This window comes from Pongo abelii, chromosome 18 (genome assembly GCF_028885655.2).
Source record: "Pongo abelii isolate AG06213 chromosome 18, NHGRI_mPonAbe1-v2.0_pri, whole genome shotgun sequence".
Taxonomy (NCBI): domain Eukaryota; kingdom Metazoa; phylum Chordata; class Mammalia; order Primates; family Hominidae; genus Pongo; species Pongo abelii.
Window position 1 is genome coordinate 81,318,228 of NC_072003.2, and position 26,834 is coordinate 81,345,061.

The 26,834-nt window shown below is 47.5% G+C and overlaps 1 protein-coding gene across 2 annotated transcripts in view; it reads left to right on the forward strand.

The window, feature by feature from the left end:
- The window catches only part of PLCG2 (phospholipase C gamma 2), a 177,361-nt gene that overhangs the window by 119,124 nt on the left and 31,403 nt on the right, over nt 1-26,834 (forward strand). For both annotated transcript variants that reach the window (XM_024233949.3, XM_054534193.2), the window contains 9 exons: nt 339-507; nt 5,191-5,295; nt 7,490-7,579; nt 8,200-8,375; nt 10,315-10,515; nt 12,382-12,501; nt 19,262-19,442; nt 20,972-21,043; nt 23,331-23,440. In XM_024233949.3, coding sequence (XP_024089717.1) covers nt 339-507; nt 5,191-5,295; nt 7,490-7,579; nt 8,200-8,375; nt 10,315-10,515; nt 12,382-12,501; nt 19,262-19,442; nt 20,972-21,043; nt 23,331-23,440 — 1,224 coding nt within the window. The remainder of the gene's footprint in view (nt 1-338; nt 508-5,190; nt 5,296-7,489; nt 7,580-8,199; nt 8,376-10,314; nt 10,516-12,381; nt 12,502-19,261; nt 19,443-20,971; nt 21,044-23,330; nt 23,441-26,834) is intronic.

A 26,834-nucleotide genomic window follows, 5' to 3' on the forward strand; every position in this document is an offset into this window, starting at 1 on the left:
TGTTCATCTTTTCTGTAGGTTTGAACTTTAAAAAAAGATTAGAGACTTTTTTTCTGTAAGTTTAAAGACATGAATGGATGGAAAAAGATATAGAGAAAAGGTGCATTGTGGGGTATGGGGAAGCTCCCGAATCAGATTGCAGCTGTTCTGAGTCCCCAGGCTTGTGCCCTCACACCCAGGATGAGGTCGTCTCCTGAGAGGGCAGATGTCGGGGCTGTACCCCCTGAGCAGTGCCCGGTTTCTGTCGCCCCAGGGCCGAGCTGCCCCGGCCTCTCTGTGGGGCAGATGCAGAGGTGCGTGCTCCCCCTGCCAAGCTGCCCACCCTCTTCCGACTGCAGCTTCCCAGTGATCCTGTCCATCGAGGAGCACTGCAGCGTGGAGCAGCAGCGTCACATGGCCAAGGTCTTCAAGGAAGTGTTTGGCGACCTGCTGCTGACGAAGCCCACGGAGGCCAGCGCTGACCAGCTGCCCTCGCCCAGCCAGCTGCGGGAGAAGATCATCATCAAGGTAGGCACCCCGGGTGCTGCTGTCAGCTGTCCAGGGAGCCCAGTGGCTCGGTTCCCTGGCTCTGGGTCCCATTCACCAAGTTCTGTGTCCTACTGGGCCTGCTCTAGGTCCCACTGCACAGGCTCAAACCTGCTCTCCTTACTAACACTGTGACCCTAGGCAAAGTCATTAACCTTTGGGAGCCTCTGTTCTCACCAATCTCTGGGGGAGATAATACCGGAACCCACCTGGCTAGCTTGCTGGGAGCATGACGTGAGGGAAGGTGTGCAGAATGCGTGGAACTGCGCTTGTCATGTAGTTGGTGCTACGTTAAGTGCTAACTTATTATAGTTCATTCATTTATTGGTGAACCTTCCCCATCCTCTCTCGGAGTCAGCCCCATGCGAGGTGCTGGAGGTGTCCAGTGACCTGGGTGCTGTTCCTGTGACTGGAGCTTCCAGTTGTGTGGGAGGTGGGCAGTTGCTAGAAAAGGCTGAGTGCAGCAATAGAGCTGATGTTCCCAGTGCTACAGGGGAGATGAGTGATTGTATCTGTGCCTAGGGATGCCACGGTAACATTTGGATTTTTGAATTATTAGGATAAAGAGACCAGATATGCAGGGGCTTAAAGCACAGAAGAGTTTATTTCTTCCCCATGTGAGGGAGAATGTTCTGTGAGTTTTGAACTCTAGCCCACAAAGTGACTCAGGGACCTGGGGCCCCCGCATTCTGCTGTAGCATCTCTCAGGGCAGCAGTTTTCAACCGGGGTTTCACATACCCCTGAAGAATCCATGGTTAGAATCAGAGGGTCATGTAAACTTCAGCAGAAAAAAAATTACATCTTTATTTGTTTAACCTGTAGATAAAACTTAATACTTCCTTCCATTGTGAACATTGGCAGCAAGCCACTTGGGGGCTCTGTCCCCAGCAGAAGTCATGAGTATTTTCATATCACGTTTACAGTTATTGCAAATATTTCAAAATAATGTTGTGCTCATCATCACTTTGGAATTATGGAGGTTATTAGATCTGACGCTAGATCTTATTTAAGATGTTAATGAAGAAACACATCTATTAGTGTATTGCAAATATTTATTTAATATCTTAATCATGTTTCAATATAATCGAGTTTCCTTTGTAATTTTATGCATTATTATTCTGAGAAAAGGATCTGCAGCCTTCCCCAGATTTTGAAGGAGCTCATTACAAAAAACGGTGAAGGGACTTTGCTTTGTCCTTGTTTGTGTGGTGGACGCTGGGTCTCAGGCACATCCGAGTTCCAGCTCAGAGCACGGGAAGTCCAGGGGTGTCCAGGGCAAATGGTTTCTGGTAAGCAAGTCAGCTGTCCCGTCCTTTTCTCTACTGTTCTGTGCATGAGAGCTCAGTCACGTTACCTGCAAGGACAGTGGAATCTGAAGTCCCTAGTGGGGCAGCCTTTCATGGAAGGAGCGAGTGTGAATTTTGTTGACATTCCACAAGCTCATGGGGAAGGACCAACAGCTGTTTCCTAGGTATTTCAGTCTGTTCATGCAGCTATCACAAAATACCATAAGCTGGGTGAGTTATAAACAACAGGAACTGATTTCTCACGGTTCTGGAGGCTGGAAGTTCAAGGTCAGGGTGCTGGTATGAGCGTCCTCTTCCAAGTTGTAGGCTGCCGACTTCTAGTTGTGTCCTCACATGGTGGAAAGGGTGAGGCAGCTCTCTGGGACCTCTTTTATTTTTAAATATTTATTTATTTATAAATAACCATCTGGGACATGGAGATATCTTTGGCCTCTTTTATAAGGGCACCATTCCCATTCATGAGAGCTCTACCCTCATTCCCATTCATGAGAGCTCTACCCTCATTCCCATTCATGAGAGCTCTACTCTCATTCCCACTTATGAGAGCTCTACCCTCATTCCCATTCATAAAAGCTCTACCCTCATTCCCATTCATGAGAGCTCTACCCTCATTCCCACTTATGAGAGCTCTATCCTCATTCCCATTCATGAGGACTCTACCCTCATGACCTAATCACCTTCTGTGTTACTCATTCTCACACTGCTCATAAAGACATACCCAAGACTGGGTAATTTATAAAGGAAAGAGGTTTAATGGACTCACAGTTCCATATGGCTGGGGAGGCCTCACAATCATGTCAGAAGACGAAGGAGGAGCAAAGTCACATCTTACATGGTGGCAGGCAAGAGAGCTTGTGCAGGGAAACTCCCATTTATAAAACCAGATCTCATAAGATGTGTTCACTATCACAAGAACAGCACGTGAAAGACCCGCCCCCATGATTCAGTTACTTCCCACTGGGTTCCTCCTATGACATGTGGGAATTATAGGAGCTACAATTCAGGGTGAGATTTGGGTGGGGACACAGCCAAACCATATCACCTTCCAAAGCCACCATCTCCAAATACCATTACATTGGGGATTAGGTTTCAACATATAAATTTTGGGAGGACACAGACATTCAGACCATAGCAGTAGGCAGAGAAGGGGGGTGTCCTTCCAGGTTGGGAGAATAGGACACAAGGGTGTGGTGGTGTCAACACGTGGTATGTACCCTATATTGTCACTGGGCCACCAAGATACATTGGGCACAATCCTTATGTTCCAGGAAGTCACGGTTTGGTAGGGAGACAAACCCATCAACAGAGAAACACCAAACAGTGCAAGGAGCTTTGCCCAAGCCCAACCAGAGGAGGGGATGTTGGTGCCCCCATGGGTAAGAGCATCAGAGCACGGGGAGTGTTTGGCCAAGACCGTGACCCTTAAGGTACAGATGTTTGCCTAAGTGGGAGATCAACTGTCATTGTCTTAGTCTTGCAGATGAGAAGTATGAGGCCTGGAGAAGTGCAGCCACCTGCCTGGGGTCACAAGTTAACAAAATAGCTGCAGCACTGTTTGCACCCAGGCAGTTGTTTCGGAGATGCCAAGGGATGCTTCCAGCATGGTGAAGGCAGGATAAGGGGTGGAGGGAGCTCGGCCATGGAGGGTCCATGGCTTCTCAGGCACCTGGTTGGTGAGTCTTCAGGGCAGCCTGGTTGCATTTGCTCTTCTCTGCTCCCTGCTCATTCCTTCTGCTTCCATTAGGATGTCTTGCTGCGTGTTCCCAGGGATTTTTCAGCTTTTGTTCTAGGATGCAAAGTACTGAAGGCCCCTTTTAGAGCACCCTCTGCCCCACACCTGATACGCTGTGGCTCACTTCTTTCTATTTCAAGAAATGAGGTGGTAATAGCGTTGGCCACACGGTCACTTTGTACCATGCACTGGGCTAGGCATGGCCATACATATCTTCTTATTCAGTCTTGTCATGACACTGCAGGACGAATAACCTCAGCCCTTGCTCACTTTATAGATGTGGACATTGAGATTCAGAGGTTAAATTACACATTTAGTATTTGCTGAGGAAATTATTCAAGGCCAAGGTGGTCTGCCCTCAAAGCCTGTTGTCCCATGCCTGTATCATGCTGCCATTCACAAGGGACACTGAGGTCCTGCTTCACTGTTGACACTTACCTTTCACGTTCTTTGACTTACGGGATCCCACAGGGGCTGCCACGTCCCGATTTTATGAGACAGATTACTGAGACTCTGATGATGACTCAGCCAAGGTCACATGGCCAGTAAGGTAATAGGCCCTGAATTCAAATCTGGATCTGACTCCCCATCCTGAGCTCCTTCACCAGGTTACATGACCCTCAACTTACAGATGCTTGCCTGCGTGGGAGTCCGGGTGTCATCACTGTCTTAATATTGCAGATGAGAAGCCTGAGGCTCAGAGAAGTGCAGCCACTTGCCCAGGGTCACACAGCTGGTAGAATAACTGCAGTGCTGTTTGCACCCAGGTCACCTTAGTCTAATCCCCAGTGGGTCCCCCGCCACCCTGCCCAGCCTGTTCCCTCTGGACTGTAGCCTCCCTTTCCCTCTGTGTGCTAGAGAAGGCTGGGCACAGGGGATGTTGTTTATTCACCGAGTATCAACAGAGCACTTACTGTCTGCTAAGTGCTCTTCTAGCCCAGGGGACTCAACAGGAAGCAAAACAACATCCCTGCCCTCATGGGGCTTATATTCTAGCAGTGAAGACAGAAGACAAACACATGGTGTGTGTAGGGCTAGACAAGTGACAGGAATAAAGCAGGCTTGGGGCTAGAGAGTGGTAGGATGAGAAGGGGAGTGTGGGCTATTTTTACTTATTTATTTTTTACTGGGACAGAGTCTCACTCTGTTGCCTAGGCTGGAGTGCAGTGGTGCAGTCTCAGCTCACTGCAACCTCCACTTCCCAGGTTCAAGCAATCTTACTGTCTCAGCCTCCTGAGTAGCTGGGATTACAGGCGTGTGCCACCGTGCCCGGCTAATTTTTTTATTTTTGTAGATACAGGGTTTTGCCATGTTGGCCAGGCTGGTCTAGAACTCCTGAGCTGAAGTGATCTGTCTGCTTCAGCCTCCCAAAGTGCTGGGCTTATAGGTGTGAGCCACTGCGCCTGGCCAGTATGGGCTATTTTTAGATGAAGCTGTAAGGAAAGCTCCTCCTCCTCGTTCAAGGTAACCTGGAGGGCAGAGCTGAACAGACTAAGAGGGAAGCCAGGCAGCAAGAACAGGCAGTGCAAAGGCCCTGCCTGGGAAGAGGCAGATGAAGGCTGCTGGCTCAAAGACCTAAACTGGGGTCTCTGTGGAAACAGCCTATGTGTATGTTTTCCCCTCAGCATAAGAAGCTGGGCCCCCGAGGCGACGTGGATGTCAACATGGAGGACAAGAAGGATGAGCACAAGCAACAGGGAGAGCTGTACATGTGGGATTCCATTGACCAGGTGGGCCTTGGTCCCTTCCCGTAGCCACTGTGGCCAGCCCCCTTGCAGCTGCTTCTTGGAGCCCTGCTGGGAGCTCTGAGAATATGCCTGTCTTGTTCCCGTGTTTAGTCAAGTGAGTTTTTGCCATGTGAATTTACCTTCCTTCTTAAACTTTATTTATTTATTTTGTGGGACAGGGTCTCACTCTGTCGCCCAGGCTGGAGTGCAGTGGTGTGATTGCAGCTCACTGCAGCCTTGACCTCCCAGGCTCAAGTGATCCTCCCACCTCAACCTCCCTGAGTCTCTGGGACTGCAGGTGCGCACCACCATGCCCGGCTAATTTTTTGTATTTTTGCAGGGATGGGATTTAGTCGTGTTGCCTAGGGTGATTTCAAACTCCTGGGCTCAAGCAGTCCTCCCACCTTGGCTTGTCAGAGTGCTGAGATTATAGGCGTGAGCCTCTAAGCCTGGCCAACTTTATTTTCCTTTTGCATTTTTAATGTTTTATTTTGAAATAATTTTAGATTAAATATATTTACATACACAAATAGTATGGGATATTCCCATCTACCCTTACCAAGCTTCTCCAAATATTATTAATAACATCCTACATAACCATAGTATAATTAGCACAATCAGGAAATTAACATTGGTACAATACTAATAACTAGTTTATAGATGGTATTTCATTGTTACCACTGTGTTCACTCAGGCTATTTTCCTGTTTCAGGATCCAGTACCCGGTGCTGCCGTGCATTTAGGTTGTCCTGACTCCTTCGTGTCCTCCAGTCGGGGGTCGTTCCACCAGAAACCTTATTTTTCAGGCTCTAATGCTGCCTCTATCCCTTTACCTAGTGTGTCTATCCATTTTGAGTATATTTTTACATGTCTATTCTTATATCCTAGATATAACATACATATCAAAGGCAATATTTATTTATTACTTATTTATTTATTTTAGATAGTCTTGCTCCATTGCCCAGGCTGGAGTGCAGTGGTATGATCTTAGCTCACCACAAACTCCACCTCCCGGTTGAAGTGATTCTTGTGCCTCAGCTTCCTGAGTAGCTGGGACCACAGGTGCGCACCACCATGCCCTGCTAATTTTTGTAGTCTTAGTAGAGATGGTGTTTCGCCATGTTGGCCAGGCTGGTCTTGAACTCCTGATCTCAAGTGATCTGCCCGCCTTGGCCTCCCGAAGTGCTAGGATTACTGGCACTTCGCCAGCAGGGGATTTGGCCACTGCGCCCAGCCAAAAATGGCAATATTTAAGTAAAGAATTAAGTTGGGCCAGGCGCTATGGCTCATGCCTATAATCCAAGCACCTTGGGAGGCCAAGGAGGGCAGATTACGAGGTCAGGAGATCGAGACCATCCTGGCTAACATGGTGAAACCCCGTCTCTACTAAAACTACAAAAATAAGCTGGGCATGGTGGCACGTGCCTGTAGTCCCAGCTACTTGGGAGGCTGAGGCAGGAGAATTACTTGAACCCGGGAGGCGGGGGTTTCAGTGAGCTGAGATTGAGCCACTGCACTCCATCCTGGTGACAGAGACAGACTCTGTCTCAAAAAAAAAAAAAAGAAAAAAAAAAAGTGCAGCACACCAACATGGCACGTGTATACATATGTAACAAACCTGCACGGTGTGCACATGTACCCTAGAACTTAAAGTATAATAAAAAAATACAAATAAAAACATTATAAAAAAAAGAGTTTCCGCATACCCTGCACCCAGCCTCCTCTCACATTAACGTCATGCATGACAATAAAACAGTGACCAAAACTAAGAACGTAATACTGGTACTTTACAATAAAACCAGAGACTAAATTTCATCAGAAAAAAAAAAAAGTCATTAAGCCACAAATAAAGATTGAATGTAAGGTCTCCAGACAAACTGGCCAGGAAATCCTGAAAGTTTTAAAAGATAGATGGAATAGAAAAGAAAACGATGAGGAGTTGTACCTACCTTAGACTCATGGATCTAAAAAGTCCAAAAAGAAGCTCAAATACCAAAAGAAGCTCAAAACGCATTGATGTTTTAAAAAAGAAATGCCTTGTAAGGAATTGAATTCAGAGAAGTCACCATAAATGTCTATGAAACTGGGAAAAGCACATCCACGGTAGATGCTGGGGTGGCGCCCTGCAGGGCTCCTGGGCTCCACAGTTGATGAGATAGAGGACCTGGGGGGCACTAATACCAGTTTCACTTTCTAGAAATGGACTCGACACTACTGCGCCATCGCCGATGCCAAGCTGTCCTTCAGTGATGACATTGAACAGACTATGGAGGAGGAGGTGCCCCAGGTAGGGGGACACCCTAGCCACATAGGGAGGAGGTCCCCAGGAGCCCCAAGGACCAGCCAGTCCCCGGGACCTCCTTCCCATGTGGCTTCTCTGGCCGGCTGGCAAGGGGATGCTCCGTTGAAGAAGCTGCTGCTACTCTGGGTACCATGTCCTGGCTGGCTTGTCTCTGATTGGCTGGCTGCCCCAGGTGCTTTAACCAGTGAGGTTCAAGATGCTTTCCTGCTCTCTAAAGGGCCTGATTGGTTTTAGATGGAGGCCGGTGCTCTGGCTTGGTCCCAGGCTTTCCTTTTGCCCTCTCCTCCAGCTGTGGTCATCTTTCCCACTGCAGGGCCTCATGGCTCTCAGACTTCCCATAGAACAGAATGGAGGGCAGTGCTGGGAACCGCTTACTCCATGTCTCAGGATGCCAGGAGGCCACCATAAATGAGGGCTGTCAGGAGTGGGAGGCAGGCGGAGGAGGGTAGCAGGTGCTGTTTTCCCAGACCCCTTCGGGTGGGGACCAACTGAGGCTGGCCTATGTTATCTGGTGCCCTGGGTCAGGGTGAGACAGAGGGACCCGTCTAGTGATGCTGGGGTTTGGTCCAAGGCTTTCAGACACCTCTCCTCTCTTTGCGGCCCAGGATATACCCCCCACAGAGCTACATTTTGGGGAGAAATGGTTCCACAAGAAGGTGGAGAAGAGGACGAGTGCCGAGAAGTTGCTGCAGGAATACTGCATGGAGACGGGGGGCAAGGATGGCACCTTCCTGGTTCGGGAGAGCGAGACCTTCCCCAATGACTACACCCTGTCCTTCTGGTAATGCCCCGACCCAGGGAATGCCTGCCTTCTCCTCCACGCCAGCCAGATGAGCCAGGGCGGCGAGTGGTTCTAGCTTAGGTAGGAATTGGGCAAGCTGGGACCTGAATCCCAGGCTTCATTTGTCGAGCTCTTCTAGGCCGGGACAAGGGTGAGGTGGGTATGACCCACTTTGGCACAGTAACCCAGATTAATGAGATTTCAGGGCAATCTTTTAAAAAATCAAAAGTAATGCAATAAAGTCTGTGATGAATAAAATATGAACATTTTAAACAAAGGCAAGATCTGACCCTATTCTTAGATGATGTGGCCTCACTCACTTCCCCCCATTCCAGTCCTGGAGGGGGTCATGTGGCTCCGGATGATTCAGCCAACCTTCTAGCATCTCCGTCTCCTCCGTAAAAGGAGGACTCTAGGGCTGTCCTTTCAAAGCCGTCATAGGCTGTGATGAGCTTGTGCGTTCATTCATCCACCCACTTATCCACGTCTCAGTGCATTAAAAGATACTTCTTGAGGGCGTGCCCTATGCTAGACACAGTACTTATGCCTGACAGACAATGTCTTTGTCCTCCTGGACACTAGCGTCTTTTGCAGGAGATGGGCAATGAAAAAGTCACTCAAACGATATGCAAGTATAGTTGTGATGAGTGCAATGAAACAAGGCAAGATAAAGGGACATCCCTCCCGTTATTGGGGGGGTTTAATGTGAGTTGGGGGGATTTGTGAAAGTCTGTGAGAGAAGGCTCTGATGCCCTGACGTGGGGAATGGTCAGGAAAACCTTCCTGAAAGAAGATGAGATCTGAAAGAGGGAAATTATAATTCTGTCACTTAAAAAAAAATTCTGATAGGGTCTCGCTCTGTTGCCTAGGCTGTAGTACAATGGTGCAGTCTCGGCTCACTGCAGCTTCCAACTCCTGGGCTCAAGCAATCCTCCTCTCTCAGCTATTTAAGTAGCTGCGACTACAGGCACATGCCACGACACCTGGATAATTTTTAAATTTTTGGTAGAGCTGGAGTCTTACTACGTTGCCCAGGCTGGTTTCGAACTCAGCTCAAGCAACTCTGGCTTCGGCCTCCTAAAGTGCTGGGATTATAGCAGTAAGCCATTGCACCTGGCTGAAAATTAGAATACTAATAACATGCAAATAATACTGGACACCTAAAGGATGCTTAGCATGTGCCGGGCAGTATTCCAGACACCTTGTGTGTGTGCTCTCGTTTACTCTTCAGGATGCCTTTTTGAGGTGGATATTGTTATTATCCCTGTCAGACCGCTAGGGTAGTAATTCACCATGGCTCAGACAGGATGGGTGACCTGCTCCAGGACACTTAGCTCATATGTGGCAGAGCTGGCATTTGAATCCAGGCATTCTGGCTCTAGAGAAGCAGTTATACAGATAAAAGGGGGATGGGGTGGGGTGGGGTGGGGTGGGGTGGGGGAAGTAGGTAGAGTGTTCTGGAATCCAGGCTGAGGGTCTAGCCTATGCTAAGGCCCTGCGTCTGTTTTTTTTTTTTTTTTTTTTTTTGAGATGGAGTCTCGCTCTGTCACCCAGGCTGGAGTGCAGTGGCGTGATCTCGGCTCACTGCAACCTCCATCTCCCAGGTACAAGTGATTCTCCTGTCTCAGCCTCCCAAGTAGCTGGGGTTACAGGCATGCACCACCATGCCCAGCTAATTTTTGTATTTTTTAGTAGAGATGAGATTTCACTGTATTGGCCAGGCTGGTCTCGAACTCCTAACCTCGGGTGATCCACCTGTCTCAGCCTCCCAAAGTGCTGGGATTACAGGCATGAGTCACTGCGCCCAGCCTCCTGTGTCTGTTCTAGGAGCAGAGGGAAGGTTGTGTGGCCACATGTAACGTCCCCGCCTCTGAGGCCCTGGCTGCTGCAATGGCCTGGCCTGTGTTCTCCCAGCACTGATGGTGTCCTCTCCCTGCAGGCGGTCAGGCCGGGTCCAGCACTGCCGGATCCGCTCCACCATGGAGGGTGGGACCCTGAAATACTACCTGACTGACAACCTCACCTTCAGCAGCATCTACGCCCTCATCCAGCACTACCGCGAGACGCACCTGCGCTGCGCAGAGTTTGAGCTGCGGCTCACGGACCCTGTGCCCAACCCCAACCCCCACGAGTCCAAGCCGTACGTGTCTGAGGGTGGAGCAGGAGGCAGGCGGTTGTCGGGTTAGCTCCACCAGGCAGAGAAGCTGGCCTGGTGGTTCAGCCAGGCCAGACCCCCAGGAAACCCTCACCCCAGCCCACCAGCATCTCAAAATTGCCGAGGTGGCCAGTTTCCAAATTCCTGGCACCACGACCTGTGTCCTTTTCTCTTTTCTTTCTTTCCTCCCCTTTCTTTTCTCTTTTCCCTTTCTTCTACTTTGTCTTCATAGCCCTGAGACTTTGGGCTTTGATTTTCAGAGGGTCATTTTGGCCTGGGGACATTCTCCTACCTTTCAGAGCTCCTTCCTGTTTGTTCTGAAAATGAACAAGGAAACAGTGATTATAGAAGTCTCCCTCTGATTTTTTTATCTAGTGAAATGAGTATCAAGGTAGGCCTTGCGAAGGGTCAACAAATTCCGGGAATAAAGAAAAAACAAATTTTAGGCAGAAAGCTGCAAAAATGTATATTTCCGAGGAGGCTGTATTACTTATAGCAACTTTTTTTTTTCCACTTTTTCTGTCAAATTTTCCTATGGATTGCCTCTTAAAACTTGCTATTTCTTATCTTAAGAAATAACCCAAAAACAACCCAAAACCCTGTGAAACTCCTGCTGTGCTCTCCGTCTTCAATTTTCTGAGACACGTGGCAATAACTGTGCCTCCCTGGGAGTCTGGCTTTTCAGGTTTGGGCTGCTTGGGTGGATGAAGATGAATCTATTTTTTGAGACAAGGTGTTACTCTGTTGCCCAGGCTGCAGTGCAGTGGAACAATCAGGTCTCACAGCAGCCTTGAGCTCCTGGGCTCAAGTGATCCTCCCACCTTAGCCTCCTATCTGGGACTACAGGCGTGTGCCACTGTGCCCAGCTAATTAATTAATCTATTTATTTATTTTGAGACTGGGTCTTGCTTTGTCTCCCAGGCTGGAGTGCAATGGCACGATCTCAGCTCACTGCAACCTCTGCTTCCCAGGTTCAAGAGATTCTTGTGCCTCAGCCTCCTGAGTAGCTGGTATTATAGGTGCATGCCACCACGCCTGGCTAATTTTTGTATTTCCGTTTTTTTTTTTTTGAGACAGAGTCATGTTCTGTTGCCCAGGCTGGAGTGCAGTGGCATGATCTCAGCTCACTGCAACCTCCGCCTCCTGGGTTCAAGTGATTCTCCTGCCTCAGCCTCCCAAGTAGCTGGGACTACAGGCGCCTGCCACCATGCCTGGCTAATTTTTTGTATTTTTAGTAGAGACGGGGTTTCACCGTGTTAGCCAGGATGATCTCGATCTCCTGACCTCATGATCCACCCGCCTCGGCCTCCCAAAGTGCTGGGATTACAGGCATGAGCCACCGCGCCTGGCCCAATTTTTGTATTTTTAGTAGAGATGGAGTTTCGCCATGTTGGTCAGGCTGGTCTTGAACTCCTGGCTTCAAGTGATCCGCCTGCCTTGGCCTCCCAAAGTGCTGGGATTACAGGCGTGAGCCACTGTGCCCAGGCTATTTTATTTTTTATAGAGATGGGGTCTCACTGTGTTGGCCAAGCTGGTCTCAAACTCCTGACCCCAAGTGGTCCTCCTGCCTCAGCCTCCCAAAGTGCTGGGATTTCAAGTGTGAACCACTGTGCCCGGCCCAATGTATTATTTTGGGCTTGAAACAGACCCCTGGGGTCTCCCACTGTTCTTTTCACAAACTGCTCTTTTCTGAGGTGCCTTTGGCTGGGGAAGCCCACTGTGTGATTTCCATGGTTGTTTCCAGGGCCAGGTTCCAGGTGTCACTGGTGCCATTATCTTCTCCTCCGCGGGTGGCCCACTGACAGCCTGGAGACCACTCACCTGGTCGTTTTCCCTGGCCCTGTGCCGCAGGTGGTACTATGACAGCCTGAGCCGCGGAGAGGCAGAGGACATGCTGATGAGGATTCCCCGGGATGGAGCCTTCCTGATCCGGAAGCGAGAGGGGAGCGACTCCTACGCCATCACCTTCAGGTGGGTGTGAGGGTGGGAGGCACACACCCTCCAGAGGGGCTTGGCAAGGACAGATGCAGACAGACAAGGGGGAACTTCAGGTGGAGGCTCACCTGCAGTGTCCCTGCCCTCCGAGCATCAGCGACAACAACCACTGCCACAGCAAAAGCCGCTGCGAGAATGTGCGCTCCAGCGTGCCAGGCATAGTCTGTGTTCTCCGGGGCAGGATGTTCTGTAGTAACTCACTTTGGCTTCCAGTAACTCTGTGGGGTTGACATGACCATGATCCATGTTTCTCAGAGGAGGAAACTGAGGCACAGCAAGATTAAGTAACTTGCCGAAGCATGCAGCCAGTAAGTGGTGGGGCTGGGATTTGAACCCAGACAGCCCAGTCCTGTGATGATATAGATCTGGTTTCCTCCCATCTGTAGCTGCTGCCCAACCACCTCTAGGCCTGTGGTTCTCTAATTTTACCCCAAAACACCAGATTCTCCCACTTCCACTAATGACAAGGAGTGGAGGAGTGACTCAGACTGCATGTAGCCTACTGCCAGCCCCAGGGTTTCCCTGCATGTTCTTACGGTGGTAACAGTCTGCCATATGTTGAGTTCCTAACTGTGTTCTAGACACTGGGCTGCCTTCAAGGCCTCATTTGATTGAATCCTTTGCTACAGCCTGTGAGAGGTAGGTCTAGTTATTACAAGGGAGGAAACAGGCCCAGAGAGGTTAAGTGACCTGCCTGGAGTCACACAGCCTCATAGTCAACTGAGTTTGAGGTTCAGATGCAGGCCTGTCCATCTCCAAAGCCTAAGCTCTTCACTCCGGAGTCTCCAGCCAGAGGCCTGGGGGCCAAATCTCTAGCCACAGGCCTGTGGGCGTCTTTTGTACACTGATGTGAAAAACTGAGAAATTTCACTGAAAAACTCAGATTGCTTCTTGTGAAAAATGGGAGGCAGTGGATGCTCTGGGCCTGTGTTTCCACGTGGGCGCGGTGGTGCTGGCTGCATGGCAGCTGCTGTGGGGTGTGTGGTTTGCCCCTGTCCACTCCTCTCCCCATTCCCTCTGCCCTGGTCCCATCCCCTGGCGACCCTGCCAGGCTGCCCCCTGGGCGTTTGGATTTCCCTTCCTCCTTGCCTGCACCACTATGCCTGAGCCACCTCCCTGGGGACCGTGGTGATGGTCATTATCACTGCAGTTTACTGAGGACCTACTGTGTACTGGCTCCAGCCCGAGAGCAGCTTCCCACCGGCATGGCTCTTCTGTACTCTGTGTTCCCAAGAGGGCGACCTGGGCTTCTCAGCATTGGTACCTCTGCCCCTTGCTCTTTCCCCCAAACCTCTTAGTGGTGCCTCCTCAGCCTGGATGGGGAGGAGGTGTGTTCAGTCCGCTGCACACGGATTGAAAACCTGCTGTGTGCCAGGCCCCAGGTGGAGTGTTGGCACTCCCACTGTGCTGTCATCCTGTGCGAGTGATGGCAGCTAAACTCAGCTGGCTGGAACTGAGGTGCCCAAGAGGTGAGACAGCTCTGACACACCCGGATCGGGGCGTCACCTGACGATGGTCAGGACGCCACCTGTATGTGCATGCTGGCGTTACTCTCCATCAGCTTCTGTCTTAGGTGGCTGTAGCTTGGGCTACCAGGACAGTGTCCGGCAGAAAGATGGCCCCCTCCCTGAGCCAGGTGGTGTGATTCTGACAGGCCATCTGGGGAGGGGTTGGGGTCACTTCAATGGGACCACGTGGATGAAGAGGTTGGGTGGGTCCTCAGGTTGATTGCCTGACTTACATACACGCCCCATTCAGTTTGTGAGCCTGTCTTCCCCATGAGACTGGAGGTGTCCTGAGAATGGAAGTTTTTATTTTTTAGGAGTTAATAGATGTTTGGTGAGCACCTACTGTGTGCCAGGCCCTGTGCTGGGCTCCAGAAATGCAGGAGTGGTAAAAACAGCCCAGTCCTTGCTCTCTCAGGCTAATGGTCTGGCAGGGATGAGAGACGTCGCCTTACTCCAAGTATTTCTTGCTTTTGACCTGTTCCTGCTTATGTAACATTGGCTGGGATGTAGTTGGTGGTCGGTGAATGCTGGCTCAATGAATCAGTCAGCAAGGATGGCCGCTCCCCACCTCCCCTGACGGCCCACTGTCAGGGAAGCTCAGTCCACACAGTGTTTCTCAAAGTGGGGGGGGTGTGAAGACTGATCTTGTTGGGTTGGGATGTTGAACTCCCCTGTTCTCCACCCACTGCATGTCTATCTGGGACCCTAAGTCACTGTAACAAATCAAAAATACCACCCCCATCCCCGCCCTAGGACACACATTTTTTAAACCCTGTCTGGTCAGGCTTTGGGGTAAAGCATCACTGTCCTTCACTGAGAAGCACTGAGGAGGTTTGAGCACATAAGGAAATCAGTGTAATATTTTGTGGTGAGTGCTACAGAGGGATTGGTCAGGCAGGGTGGTGGAGGGTGAGTAGGAGCTCTCCAGGGGAATGGATGGGGAATGGACCAGGCAGTAGGGGAACACAGGTCTGGAGGAACTTCTCCTCCTTGCCCTCTACATATTTGTAAAGTGCCTCTCCTGTGCCAGGCACTGTTCTGGGCTCTGGGGATGTGTAATGAACTTCTGGATAGATTTCCCCAGGAGAGGAGAAACACCTGCTTTCAAATCCACAAAGGAAGTGTTGAGTTGTTGCCCGGTTGTGACTGGTGGAAGGCAGCTCTTGGGCAGTGAAGCTGAGACTTCAGGCCGTGGCCGTGGCATCCACGCTCCAGGAGGTTGGAAGATGCAACTCGTATTCCAGCCCTGTTCCCATTTCCCCTTCTGATTCTCTTTTCTCCCAGGGAAGTTAGTTGTGGGTTGATTTCAGTTATGTTTTCCAAACCATTCACTTACTGAGTCCTGCCTGAGTGCCAGACACTCTGCCGACAGCTTACCCCAAATCACCTAATAGACGATGATCCTAATGCTCCCCATGTGACAGGGGTTGTGGATCCCCGATGCTGTTGATCGGGAAACTGAGGCTTAGGGGTTCCCTGTGGAAGGAGCCGGAACCTGACCTTGACTCTCTACCATGGCATCCCAGAGCCCCCCTGCCTGCCCTGAGGAGCTCTTATAAAAAGTTTTAAAATTAATTTTTAATTACATAAATATTGCAGGAGGATATTCTCTCTATAAAAAATTAAGACATTATAGTGAAGGCTAAAGCCCCCTGTGGTCCTTCTAATCTCAGTAGAGAGGTCCTGGTAGAAAGTACAGTTTTCTAGTTGGTGTGTCCATCCAGACATTTAAAAAATATATACATACTTATACATGTCTGTATCTATGGAAAATATATGGTGCCATTTTGTGCGTGGGCATTTTCATTCTATTTTTAGAAAATACAAATGGGATCATTCTGTAGCTTTTCTACTCAGCAGTGTTTCTTTTCTTTCCTCTGTTTTTTAGAAGGAATAAATATTTAATAAAATATCACTGCAAATAAACCACTGAAGCAGAAGTCTTCTAGCATTTTGTTTTTACAGGACTTTTTGACAAAATCGCTTAAAGGAATATATTTGTTTTTTCAAAAGATTGGAAATCCTTTTTTAAAAAAAGAAAAAAATAAATATTTTAAAACAATAAAAAAGTCTCTCTATAGTGCAAAAAATGCCTTTTCTTGATTTTTTTCCCTGCCATGCAAAATTGTTAAATGAGTAGTATGCCCATAGAAACTATGCCTCTAGATGCTTTTCCTAATTTATTTAATTGACAAATAAAAGTTGTATATATGTATCATGTACAACATGGTGTTTTGAAATATGTATACATGGTGAAATGGCTAAATTGAGATAATAACATATGCACTACCACACATACTTAACCATTTTTTTTTTTTTTGTGGTGAGACTTAGTCTACCCTCAGCAATTTTCAAGAATACAGGACATATATATATATATTTTTTTGAAACAGAGTCTTGCTCTGTCGTCCAGTCTGGAGTGCAGTGGCGTGATCTTGGCTCACTGCAACCTCCACCTCCTGGGTTCAAGCGAGTCTCCTGCCTCAGGCTCCTGAGTAGCTGGGATTACAGGCATGCACCACCATGCCTGGCTAATTCTTGTATTTTTGGTAAGATGGGGTTTCACCATGTTGGCCAGGTTGGTATCGAACTGCTGACCTCTGGTGATCCACCCTCCTTGGCCTCCCAAAGTGCTGGGATTACAGGTGTGAGCCACCACGCCTGGCTAGGACTTTGTTATTGACTATAGTCCCTATGCTGTACCATATATCTCTTGAACTTACTCCTCTTGTCTAACTGAAATTTTGTATCCTTTGACCAACATATCCCCTCTTGTCTAACTGAAATTTTGTATCCTTTGACCAACATATCCCCAACACTCTCTACCTCCCCCTGCCCCGGACCCTGGTAAACACCATTCTACTCTCTACTTCCGTGAGTTTAAACCTTTTTAGGTTTCACATATGAGATCATGTGGTATTTGTTTTTCTGTGCCTGGCTTATTTCACACAGTACAATGTCCTCCAGGTTCATCCATGCTGTTGCAAATGACAGGCTTTCCTTCTTTTTTAAAGCGAATGGTATTCCATTATGTAAATGTACCACATTTTCTTTATCCATTTATCTGTTGATGGGCAGGCTGATTCTACACCTTGGCTATGGTGAATGGTGCTATGAACATGGGAGTGCAGCTTTCTCTTTGAAATATTGATTTCCTTTCCTTCAGATGTATACCCAGAAGTGGGATTGCTGGATCCCATGGTGTTCTATTTTTAATTTTTTGAGGAACCTCTGTACTGTTTTCCATAGTGGCTATGCTAATTTACAGTCCTACCCACCAGGTGCAGGAGTCCCCTTTTCTCCACATCCCCACCAACACTTCTCCTTTAGCTAATAGCCATTCTAACAGGTGTGAGGTGACATCTCATTGTGGTTTTAATTTGCATTTCTCTGATGATTAGTGATGTTGAACATTTTTTATGTAACTGTTGGCCATTTATGTATCTTCTTTTGAGAAATGTCCATTCAGATCCTTTGTCCATTATTATTTTATTTTATTTTTTTTTGAGATGGAGTCTCACTCTGTTGCCCAGGCTGGAGTGCAGTGGCGTGATCTCGGCTCACTGCAAGCTCTGCCTCCCGGATTCACACCATTCTCCTGCCTCAGCCTCCCGAGTAGCTGGGATTACAGGCGCCCGCCACCGTGCCCAGCTAATTTTTTGTATTTTTAGTAGAGATGGGGTTTCACCATGTTGGCCAGGCTGGTATCGAACTCCTGACCTCAAGTGATCTCCCTGCCTTGGCCTCCCAAAGTGCTGGAATTACAGGTGTGAGCCACCACGCCCAGCCTTTGTCCATTTTTAAATTGGGTCATTTATTTTCTTACTATTGAGCTGTTTGACTTCCTTATATATTTTGGATATTGACCCCTTACCAGATGTTCAGTTTGCAGATGTTTTTCCCATTCTGTAGGTTGTTTCTTTACTCTATTGATTATTTCCTTGGCTATGCAGAAGCCTCTTAGTTTGAGAAAATCCCATTTATCCACTTTCACTTTTGTTGCCTGTGCTTTTGGGGTCATATCTGAAAAAGAATTGCCCAGACCAATGCTACGGAGGTTTTCCTCTCTGTTTTCTTCTAGTAGTTTTACAGTTTCAGGTCTTATGTTTAAGTCTTTAATCCATTTTGAGCTGCTTTTTTTGTTTATGGTGTGAGATAACGGTCTAGTTTTCTTCTTTTGAAATTGCTATTATTTCTATATAGGAATTTCTTTTGAAATTCTTTTAATTTTTTAAAATCTAGGTTTCCCAACCCTACTTATTTAACAGACTGTCCTTTCCCCCTGGTGTGCTCTAGACATCTTTATTGAAGATCAGTTGTTCTTGGCTCTCTATTCTGTTCCACTGGTCTGTGTGTCTGTTTTTATGCCACTGTCGTGCTATTTTTATTACTATAGCTTTGTAGTATATTTTGAAGTAAGACAGTGTGCTTTCTCCAGCTTTGTTATTTTTGCTCAAAATTGCTTTGGCTATTTGGGGTAGACATTTTTAAAAAGACCCTCTTGGCTGTAAACTTAGGGTCAAAGATATTTTTTCAGATGTTTCTGTCTTGCTGATAAAAGCTAATAAAACCAAGGAGGCTTTTCTGTTTTGGATTTTTTCTGCTTCATGTTTCAAACAGATGAAGGAATGAAAGACTTGTTTCTTTTTTGAAAAAAAAAAGTCACTGTTTTGCTAGTTGAGTCACCGAAGACAAGATTTAATAATTTTGAGGTGGGGGGGATTGGCAAACATTTTCTGTGAAGGACCACAGAGTGAATATTTTAGGTTTTGCAGGCCATGTGGTCTCTGTTGCAGCTACACAACTCTGCTGTTACAGTGTGAAAACAGCCCCAGACAATGTATAAACAAATGAACTGTAGCTGTGTTTCAATAAAGCTTTATTTATAAAAGCAGGTGGTGGGACAGATTTGGCCTACTCTTGACCTAGTTCCCTAGGAAGCTCCTAAAGTCAAGTCCTGTAGTTGGGGAGGAGAGGAAAGGTAAGAGGAACTGTTGAGTCACTCGGCAACATTTCTTCTGAGACACAGATTCTTCTAGATCTTTTTTGAAAACACCCACATCATTGTTTTCTAATTGTCTTGTATTCCATAGGAGGACTATACCCTGTTTATTTACCCACTTCTCTAAGGCTGGATAACTAGGTTGTATCTAATCAGTAGGGTTTGTAAAAAAATTGTTTGGCCACCAGGATCTTGGCATGTCAACCCTGTGTTCTTCCCGCTCCAGGGCTAGGGGCAAGGTGAAGCATTGTCGCATCAACCGGGACGGCCGGCACTTTGTGCTGGGGACCTCCGCCTATTTTGAGAGTCTGGTGGAGCTTGTCAGTTACTATGAGAAGCATTCACTCTACCGAAAGATGAGACTGCGCTACCCTGTGACCCCTGAGCTCCTGGAGCGCTACAATATGGTAGGTGGTGGACTCCCTTGTGATTTGGTGGGATTTCTTGTCTGAGGTTGTAACTCATCTGTTCATGAATTCAGCAAACCTCTGAGTATTCACCGTGTGTCTGATACTGCTGTAGGTCCTGGGAATACAAATTGAACACAACAAAGCCCCTGCCCTTGTGCTGCTTATAGTGTAGTGTTGGGGAGATGCAACAAATGACATTTAAAATATCCATAGCATGTGCCAGGTGGTGATGAGTGCTAAGGAGAAAAACACTGGGCAGGTGGATAAGAGGATACAGAGTGATGGGGAAGGGGTCGCAGTTTTCAGAGGGTGGTCTAGGAAGATCTCACTGAAAAGGAATGAGCCACGTGGGTATCTTCTGGAGGAAGAGAGGATAACATGCGCAAAGGTCATGAGGTAGAAGCCTGCCTGGAGGCACCAAGAGAAAGTCAGCATGGCTGGAATCAAGCGAGCCTGGGTGGGGGTAGAGCTAAATAAGGATGAGGGTTCACAGGTGACTTATCACGCAGGGGCTCACTGGCCATTGTAAGGCCCTGGCTTTTTCTCTGAGTCATTGGAGAGTTCTGGGTTCAGGAGAGACCTGACATGATTATTGTGTCTCCATTCCTACCACATAGATCATTAATTTATTGAAGAGAGATTTATGGCATCCTGATCATGTGCCAAGGACTGTTCTAGATACTGGGAGTACTGTGGAACAAAATCTGCTTTGGGAAATTTAGGTTCTGGAGAGGAGAGACAGATAATATACACAATTAAGATGTTTTGAGGTAGCGTGAAATATAATAAAGCAAAGAAAACCGGATGGTGTGAAAAGGGGTGGACACTACCTTAGGCTGTGGGAGTGGAGATCAGAGAAGGCCACATTAAAAGGGGAGAAATGTGAGCTGAAACATGGAAGACAGCAGTGAATGAGATCTGGGGAGAAGTGAATGAAGGGGTGGCTCTAGGTAGAGAAGTGGCCATACCACAAGCCCTAAGGTGACATGAGGAACAGAAAGAAGAGTTAGAGAGGAACAGAGAGGTGGTGGGGGTGGATCTTGGCAGTGGTGTGCTAGTAAATGTTCAAACAGCTCTGAGTGGGGTAGGGGAAGGCACTGGTTTGTAGCATTTGCCAATTTCCATGGTGTAAATGCTTCCATGGTGGTCAGTTTCAAGTTGTTGATGTGCTATTGTTGAACCTGGAAGTGGAGTCAGGAAGTGATGTACACAGTGGGCTTTTGTGAGCTGGGAGGTCACTCCAGCACACCATTGGATCTTAGGATTTGTGGTTTTACAAAGGAACACAGTGCCTGGCATGCAGCAGGCCAGGACAGGGCCTCTCTGATTTTGGGTTAGTTTCCAAGTCTGGGGACCTTCTTTATAGCTTCTTCCTGTGTCTAGTCATGGGCCAAAAGAAAATTCTATGAGGTTTCAACTCCTCTATCAAACGATAGGTAACCAAAAGGAAGCCTAGAACCCTTGTTATATGTAAGGGCTATTCCAGGAGCATGGATTATTCCATTTCTTTCTTTCTTTTTTTCCAGGAAAGAGATATAAACTCCCTCTACGACGTCAGCAGAATGTATGTGGATCCCAGTGAAATCAATCCGTCCATGGTACAGTGCCGAACCTCCAATTCACATGATTTTGGAGTCAAGAGGCTGATGTGGATTCCATCATGTTCCCATGGCACTTATAACAGTGCAAGGGAAGACTTTGGAAAACCTGGTCAAAATAATTTTTTTTTTTTTGAGAAGAAAGGATGATTGACAATATGAAGTCTAGTTTCAGGGAAAATGTTAATAGAATTCCATCCAAATGCAACAGTGTTTCGCTAAAATTCTGAGGTTTGACGAACCACCTTTGGGCCAAATGGCTTCTAATTAAAAGTATTTCAAATGTTTTTTGCTCGCTGACAGAGCCCGTGGTGTTTTAAATTCCATTTGGTTCACTGACCTCCTTGCAGTGCAAATGCTATGTCATATTCCTGCCCTGACTCTGTTGTGTAATTTCATGGAGGTAGGGATGGATTTTACTTTCAGCCCTCGGCTCCTCCTTGCCAGGTTTCATCTCAAATTTAGTTTGAGCTGGCAGAGGAAGAACTGCAGCGAATTTTCTGTTTGGGGGCCATGTGGCACACAAGTAGTGTACAACGCTCACTTAGGAAGGGTCCCTGCTTGTGGGCTCTGTTGAAATCCAGAGATGACTTTCTTTTTTAAAAATTTATAATCCATGGCCAATGCAGATCTGTTTCAGAAAGAAATGAAATCTTGAAAAGTTGTGGGCACATTGAGCTGTGTGTGAAATGCATTAAGAGACCTTAGTAGCAAAAACTTTTGTTAGTAGTGAAGGATGTTTTGGTGATGAGAACAGTCACCTCTCTAACTGATGAGTGTTCCTTCTTGTGGCCTTGGAGACTGGCTCTGGTCCTTATATCCACCCTTGAAGCAGGATACACAAGTAGAGGCTGCTGTGTTTGCAGATGGGGGAGAGAAAGGCAAGAGTACTGCTTAGCCTCTGGCCTCCAGCTGCAGATCCCTGTGGCAGAGCTCCTAGAACCCACATTGCTTCTTATGAAACATCATGAACTATGGCACTAACTCACATTGATGGATCCAGTTCTGGGCTGAGCCACTTAAAACAGCTGGTTGATGTGGGGCAAATTACTTTCTCTCTCTGCATCTCAGTTTTCTCATCTGTAAAATGAGCATACTCATATAACTACTTACCTGTTATGGTTGTTATAAGGATTAAAGGAGATACCTTAAGGCTTGGAACAATGCTTTGACTATACTATAGTTAGCACTTAAGAAGTGCAAGCTGTTGTCTGTTTTATCATTATACACATGATCTCATTTAGTAGTCTTAACAACCCTGTGAAATATATAAAAATTTAATTCCCATTTCACAGACGGGGGAACTGAGGATCAGAAAGACTCAAACTTACATCATTATTCAAGGGCAGAGCAATGATTTGAACCTACATATCTGACTCTGTAGCCTGTGTTCTGAGGAAAAGTTTTACTGGGTTCCCTGTGAAATTCCTGTTCCCATTTCCTTTCGGTGGGAGGAGAAGGAAGCTGCTCATTTAAACAGGTTTGACAACGTCAGAGCTTTTCCCACTAATATTTGCTTGCCGTGTGGGTGTTCATTTATGCCCGCCAGGCAGAAGGCATGAAAGCAAATTCACTGAAGAAAATTTCTATACCAAGGAAGTTCTACCTTACTTAGTTCTGTGAACAGAGACCACCTTTTGATGAATTTCACAGGGGAGAAGCTCAGTTACTCTTGCAAAATGTCAGGGTCCTGCAGGAGTGTAGATAGGGGACTGCTGACCTACAAAAAAAGAGCAGTGAGGCCCTCAGGACAGGCAGGAAGAATGGGGTTGCCCTTGAGCTTCTGGGAGGCTTGCTGAGCACCGGCACTGTGATGACGGTCTTGGCTTAATCTAAAAGGCATGTCCTTTCTTTGTTGAGGAAATTGAGCAATATTGTGTCACTACAATATAGGGTCACTCCCACCCTAAGCCTAAGCCTAACCTTAAACCCTAACCTCTAACCCCAACCCTAAGCCTAAACTCTAACCCTAACCCTAACCCTAACTCCAGCCCTAAACCCTAACTCCTAACCCCTAACCCATAACGCTAAACCCTAACCCCTAACCCTTAACCCCAACCCAGGTACCCTTGGCTCTGACTAGGCCAGTTCTCCTTCACTCCCTGGTGACTTTTTGGGGTCTTGGATCCTTTGCAATGCCAGTCCCTCTCCAGCAGATGACTTTGTAACCTTGACCTGAAGCCTCCTGCTCCCCAATGAGAAGAACCAAATGGTGCCTGGGAATGCAGCCGCCTCCCTCCCCTCCTGTCCCTGGCCTGATCTTTTTCCTTCTTGTTTTTCCTGAAAGCCTCAGAGAACCGTGAAAGCTCTGTATGACTACAAAGCCAAGCGAAGCGACGAGCTGAGCTTCTGCCGTGGTGCCCTCATCCACAATGTCTCCAAGGAGCCCGGGGGCTGGTAAGGCTGGGTGGAGGCTGGGCTGCTTGGCAGGGGGGCTTGACTTGTCCCTTCTTGGTGATAAGACTCAGGTGCTGGCCAAGTCTGACCCCCTTTGTCTGTCATCCTGGGCTTACTTTGACCTCTTGTGTTAAGTCCCTTTTTAGGAAAGTGGCTTGCTGCATGCTGTATTTGAGAAAATGGATAAACAACAATATAACAATTATCAACATATCATATCATATATTGTATATTATTATAATTACAACAGCAGCTACCATTTATTGAAGTCTTACTAAGTGGCAAGCAGTCTGCTAATTGCTTTCATGCATTGTCTAACCAAATCTTCAACCAAGTCTTCATTACTCCCTGTGACAAAAGATGTGGCGAATGAGACTTTCCAAGTCACACAAATAAATACTAAATACTAAATAGTGCAGGCGCTTTCCAATACACAAGACTGTGTGTTATTTCCAATTCAAATTCTTATGCTATTCCATAGTCCCGTGCTGAATGCAATGGCCACATCCTGAATTGAAGACAATACGTTTTTAGGGCAAAAGTACCTGGGTGTGCTAGGGTTTAGTTACCACTTCGCTTTTTAACCTTGGAAGAAAAATTCACTGCCCACTGATAGGTTTCTGGGCCAGTGGTTTTGGGGGGTGACTTCTGTCTGAGGGCAATAAGAACTTGCTCATAATAGTGAGCACTGGTTTAAGCACCTCATAGACTGGGATTTCTGCCTCCCACAAGATAACTGGACCTGGCTTAGAAATCTGAATAGGAACATGCATGGAGTGCTTCTATGTGTCAAGCACTGTTTTAAGCACATTTGAAATAAATCACTTCATTTGAAATAACTCAATTAATCTACATGATGACTGTAAAAAGGAAGGCTTCAGGAAACTGAAGCCTTCAGAAGTGCAGTCACTTGTCCAGGGCCACATAGCAGGCTGAGATTTGAACCGCCAGGCCTTCTGACTCCAGAGCTTACACTCTTTAACCCCATTGATCTGTTAAGTCCTTCCCTGTCCTCTTGCAAGATGCCTTAATCCAGGGATTATCAAACTTTTTCTTAAAATCAGGAGAACCTCATTGCAAACCAATTTATACCTAGATTCCACACAATCAAAGATGCAGCCGAGTTATCCATTGAGCTGGAGTGGGGGCATAGACTTGCCCTGTTTGGACTCCTTGCTGACATCGCTGTCCCTACTGCAGCCCCTGATGCTTCCCCTTGGAGGCTCCCAGACCCAGTTTGGCAACCACAGTGTTGTCCGTCTGCTTCTCCCAGTTCAGAGGCTTGGCTTTGCCGAAGTCCCTCCACTCGAAGTTGCACAGAGTTGAGGTCTCTTCCAGGCACACTGGCGTTCCCTCACTGTGCTCCTGTCCCTGCCTGGGTCAACATCCTGGTGCTCACTGGGTGGGTGACTAACATTTTTGGAGTTGTGGCTGGAGCCCAGGTGACTACTCCAAATCACAATTTTCCATTCTGTGTGAGACGGCCTCATGCCTTTCTATGCCTCTGATAGGCAGTTCTCTGAATTTCGAAGGCTCTTGTCTTAAGAGACTGGCAGAAGTTCCTTTGGCAAGGGACTGTGGGCAAACCGTCCAGTGGCTGTGGTCATTTCTCTCTCTGATGGCAGTAGTGCTACCTAGGGGGCTGCCTGTGTGAAACGGCCTTTTTTGCATACTTCCAAACTGGTTCCTGTAGCTAGGGGACCAAACAATTATTGTCGGAACCAAGATGCTCCTGAGAGTGAAGAGAATGTAAAGTGCTCAGTCCTGGACAAACGGTATATATGATTGCCGTAAATACAGCCAGCCCTTGCCAGAAGTGGATCTGGAGAAATGGTGTGGAGGACGTGAAAAGGGCTTACGACCCGCAGTCCTGTGTCTCTGCTAGGTGAATTGGTAGCATCAGTCCTCACTCTGCTTATTCAGACCAAAAAATTGTTAAGTTCTTCCCACCACCACGGAGCACAGACTTGACTAAGATCCAAAAATGTCAGCCGAGTGCAGTGACTCGCGCCTGTAATCCCAGCACTTTGGGAGGCTGAGGCGGGTGGATCACTTGAGGTCAGGAGTTTGAGACCAGCCTGGCCAACATGGTAAAACCCTGTCTCTACTAAAAATACAAACATTAGCCAGGCGTGGTGGCACATGCCATAATCCCAGCTACTGGGGGGACTGAGGCAGGAGAATTGCTTGAACCCAGGAGGCGAAGGTTGCAGTGAGCTGAGATCCTGCCATGCACTCCAGCCTGGGGGACAGAGTGAGACTCTGTCTCAAAAAAAAAAAAAAAAAAAAAAAAAAAAAAAAAAAAACCAGAAAGATCTCATATAGTGGGGAAGACAGACGTATAATTATACGTTAAGTATAAGATGTGGCTGCTCAGATGACTGTGGGGACAGGATGCCAGGGGACCACAGAGAAAGAGTGCTCAGCCTAGGGGGCAGTCAGGGAAGACTCCGTGGGAGAGGAAATGCCCAAGCTGAGTCTTAAATTAGTGGGGGGAAGTTGGGTACCAAGGGCATGGGCCAAGGCATGGAAGCTAGGCAGCGTGGCAGGGGCATGATAGGGATGACAGGCCATCTGGAGACAATGTCATGGAGAGTTAGGAGGTGACGTCTGGGAGTCCTGGGGTCAGACTGTGCTGGGCCATGGCTGCCATGTTGAAGAGTCTGGGCTGGATTCCGGAGGCCCTGGGGAGCCATCGTGTGGCGTGGTCAGAGGTGCATTTTGGAGAGTCCCTGGCTGCAGAAAATGGCTCAAGAGATGGACAGGTTGAAGGAGGGGGTTTGCGTGTCTGGGCACGGACATATCAGAGGAATCTTACAGGTGCTCACCATCTGGTGGGGTCTAGGAACATTCATAGATGGATTATGTCCCATGTTGTTAGTGCTGTTATAAAGATAGGGAACAGTGTTTTAGCTGAATAATAATAAGAGCTAACACTACTGAGTATTTACTGTGTACTAGGTAGGCACTGTCCCAAGCACTCAGCTTATGTGAATTTAGAGTCCTAATAAAACCCTCTGAGGGAAGCACTCACGTTTACCCATTTTTCAGATGGAGAGTCGGAGGCACAGAAAGCCTCCACAGTCAGTGGTAGAGCTGGAATTTAATTCCAGCCTGTCTGCCTCCAGAACCACCTTCTCTCTAAATTCACAACCTCCCTGAAATAGGGGTGAACTTTTGTCTTGTATGGTCTCTGACTTCCACGTAAAGCATGGAAACTTTTGACTTGTGATCTTTGATTACACATTAAGATCATGTGATGAGGAGTAAAATCAGCCCCCAGTAACTCATTAGTAATTAAAAAATAAAAAGACAGCGGTTGCCTTTGAGATGCTCCATTGTCACAGATAGTGACACTGGTCACTTGGCCACTTGCTGCCTGTCCCCATCAGAA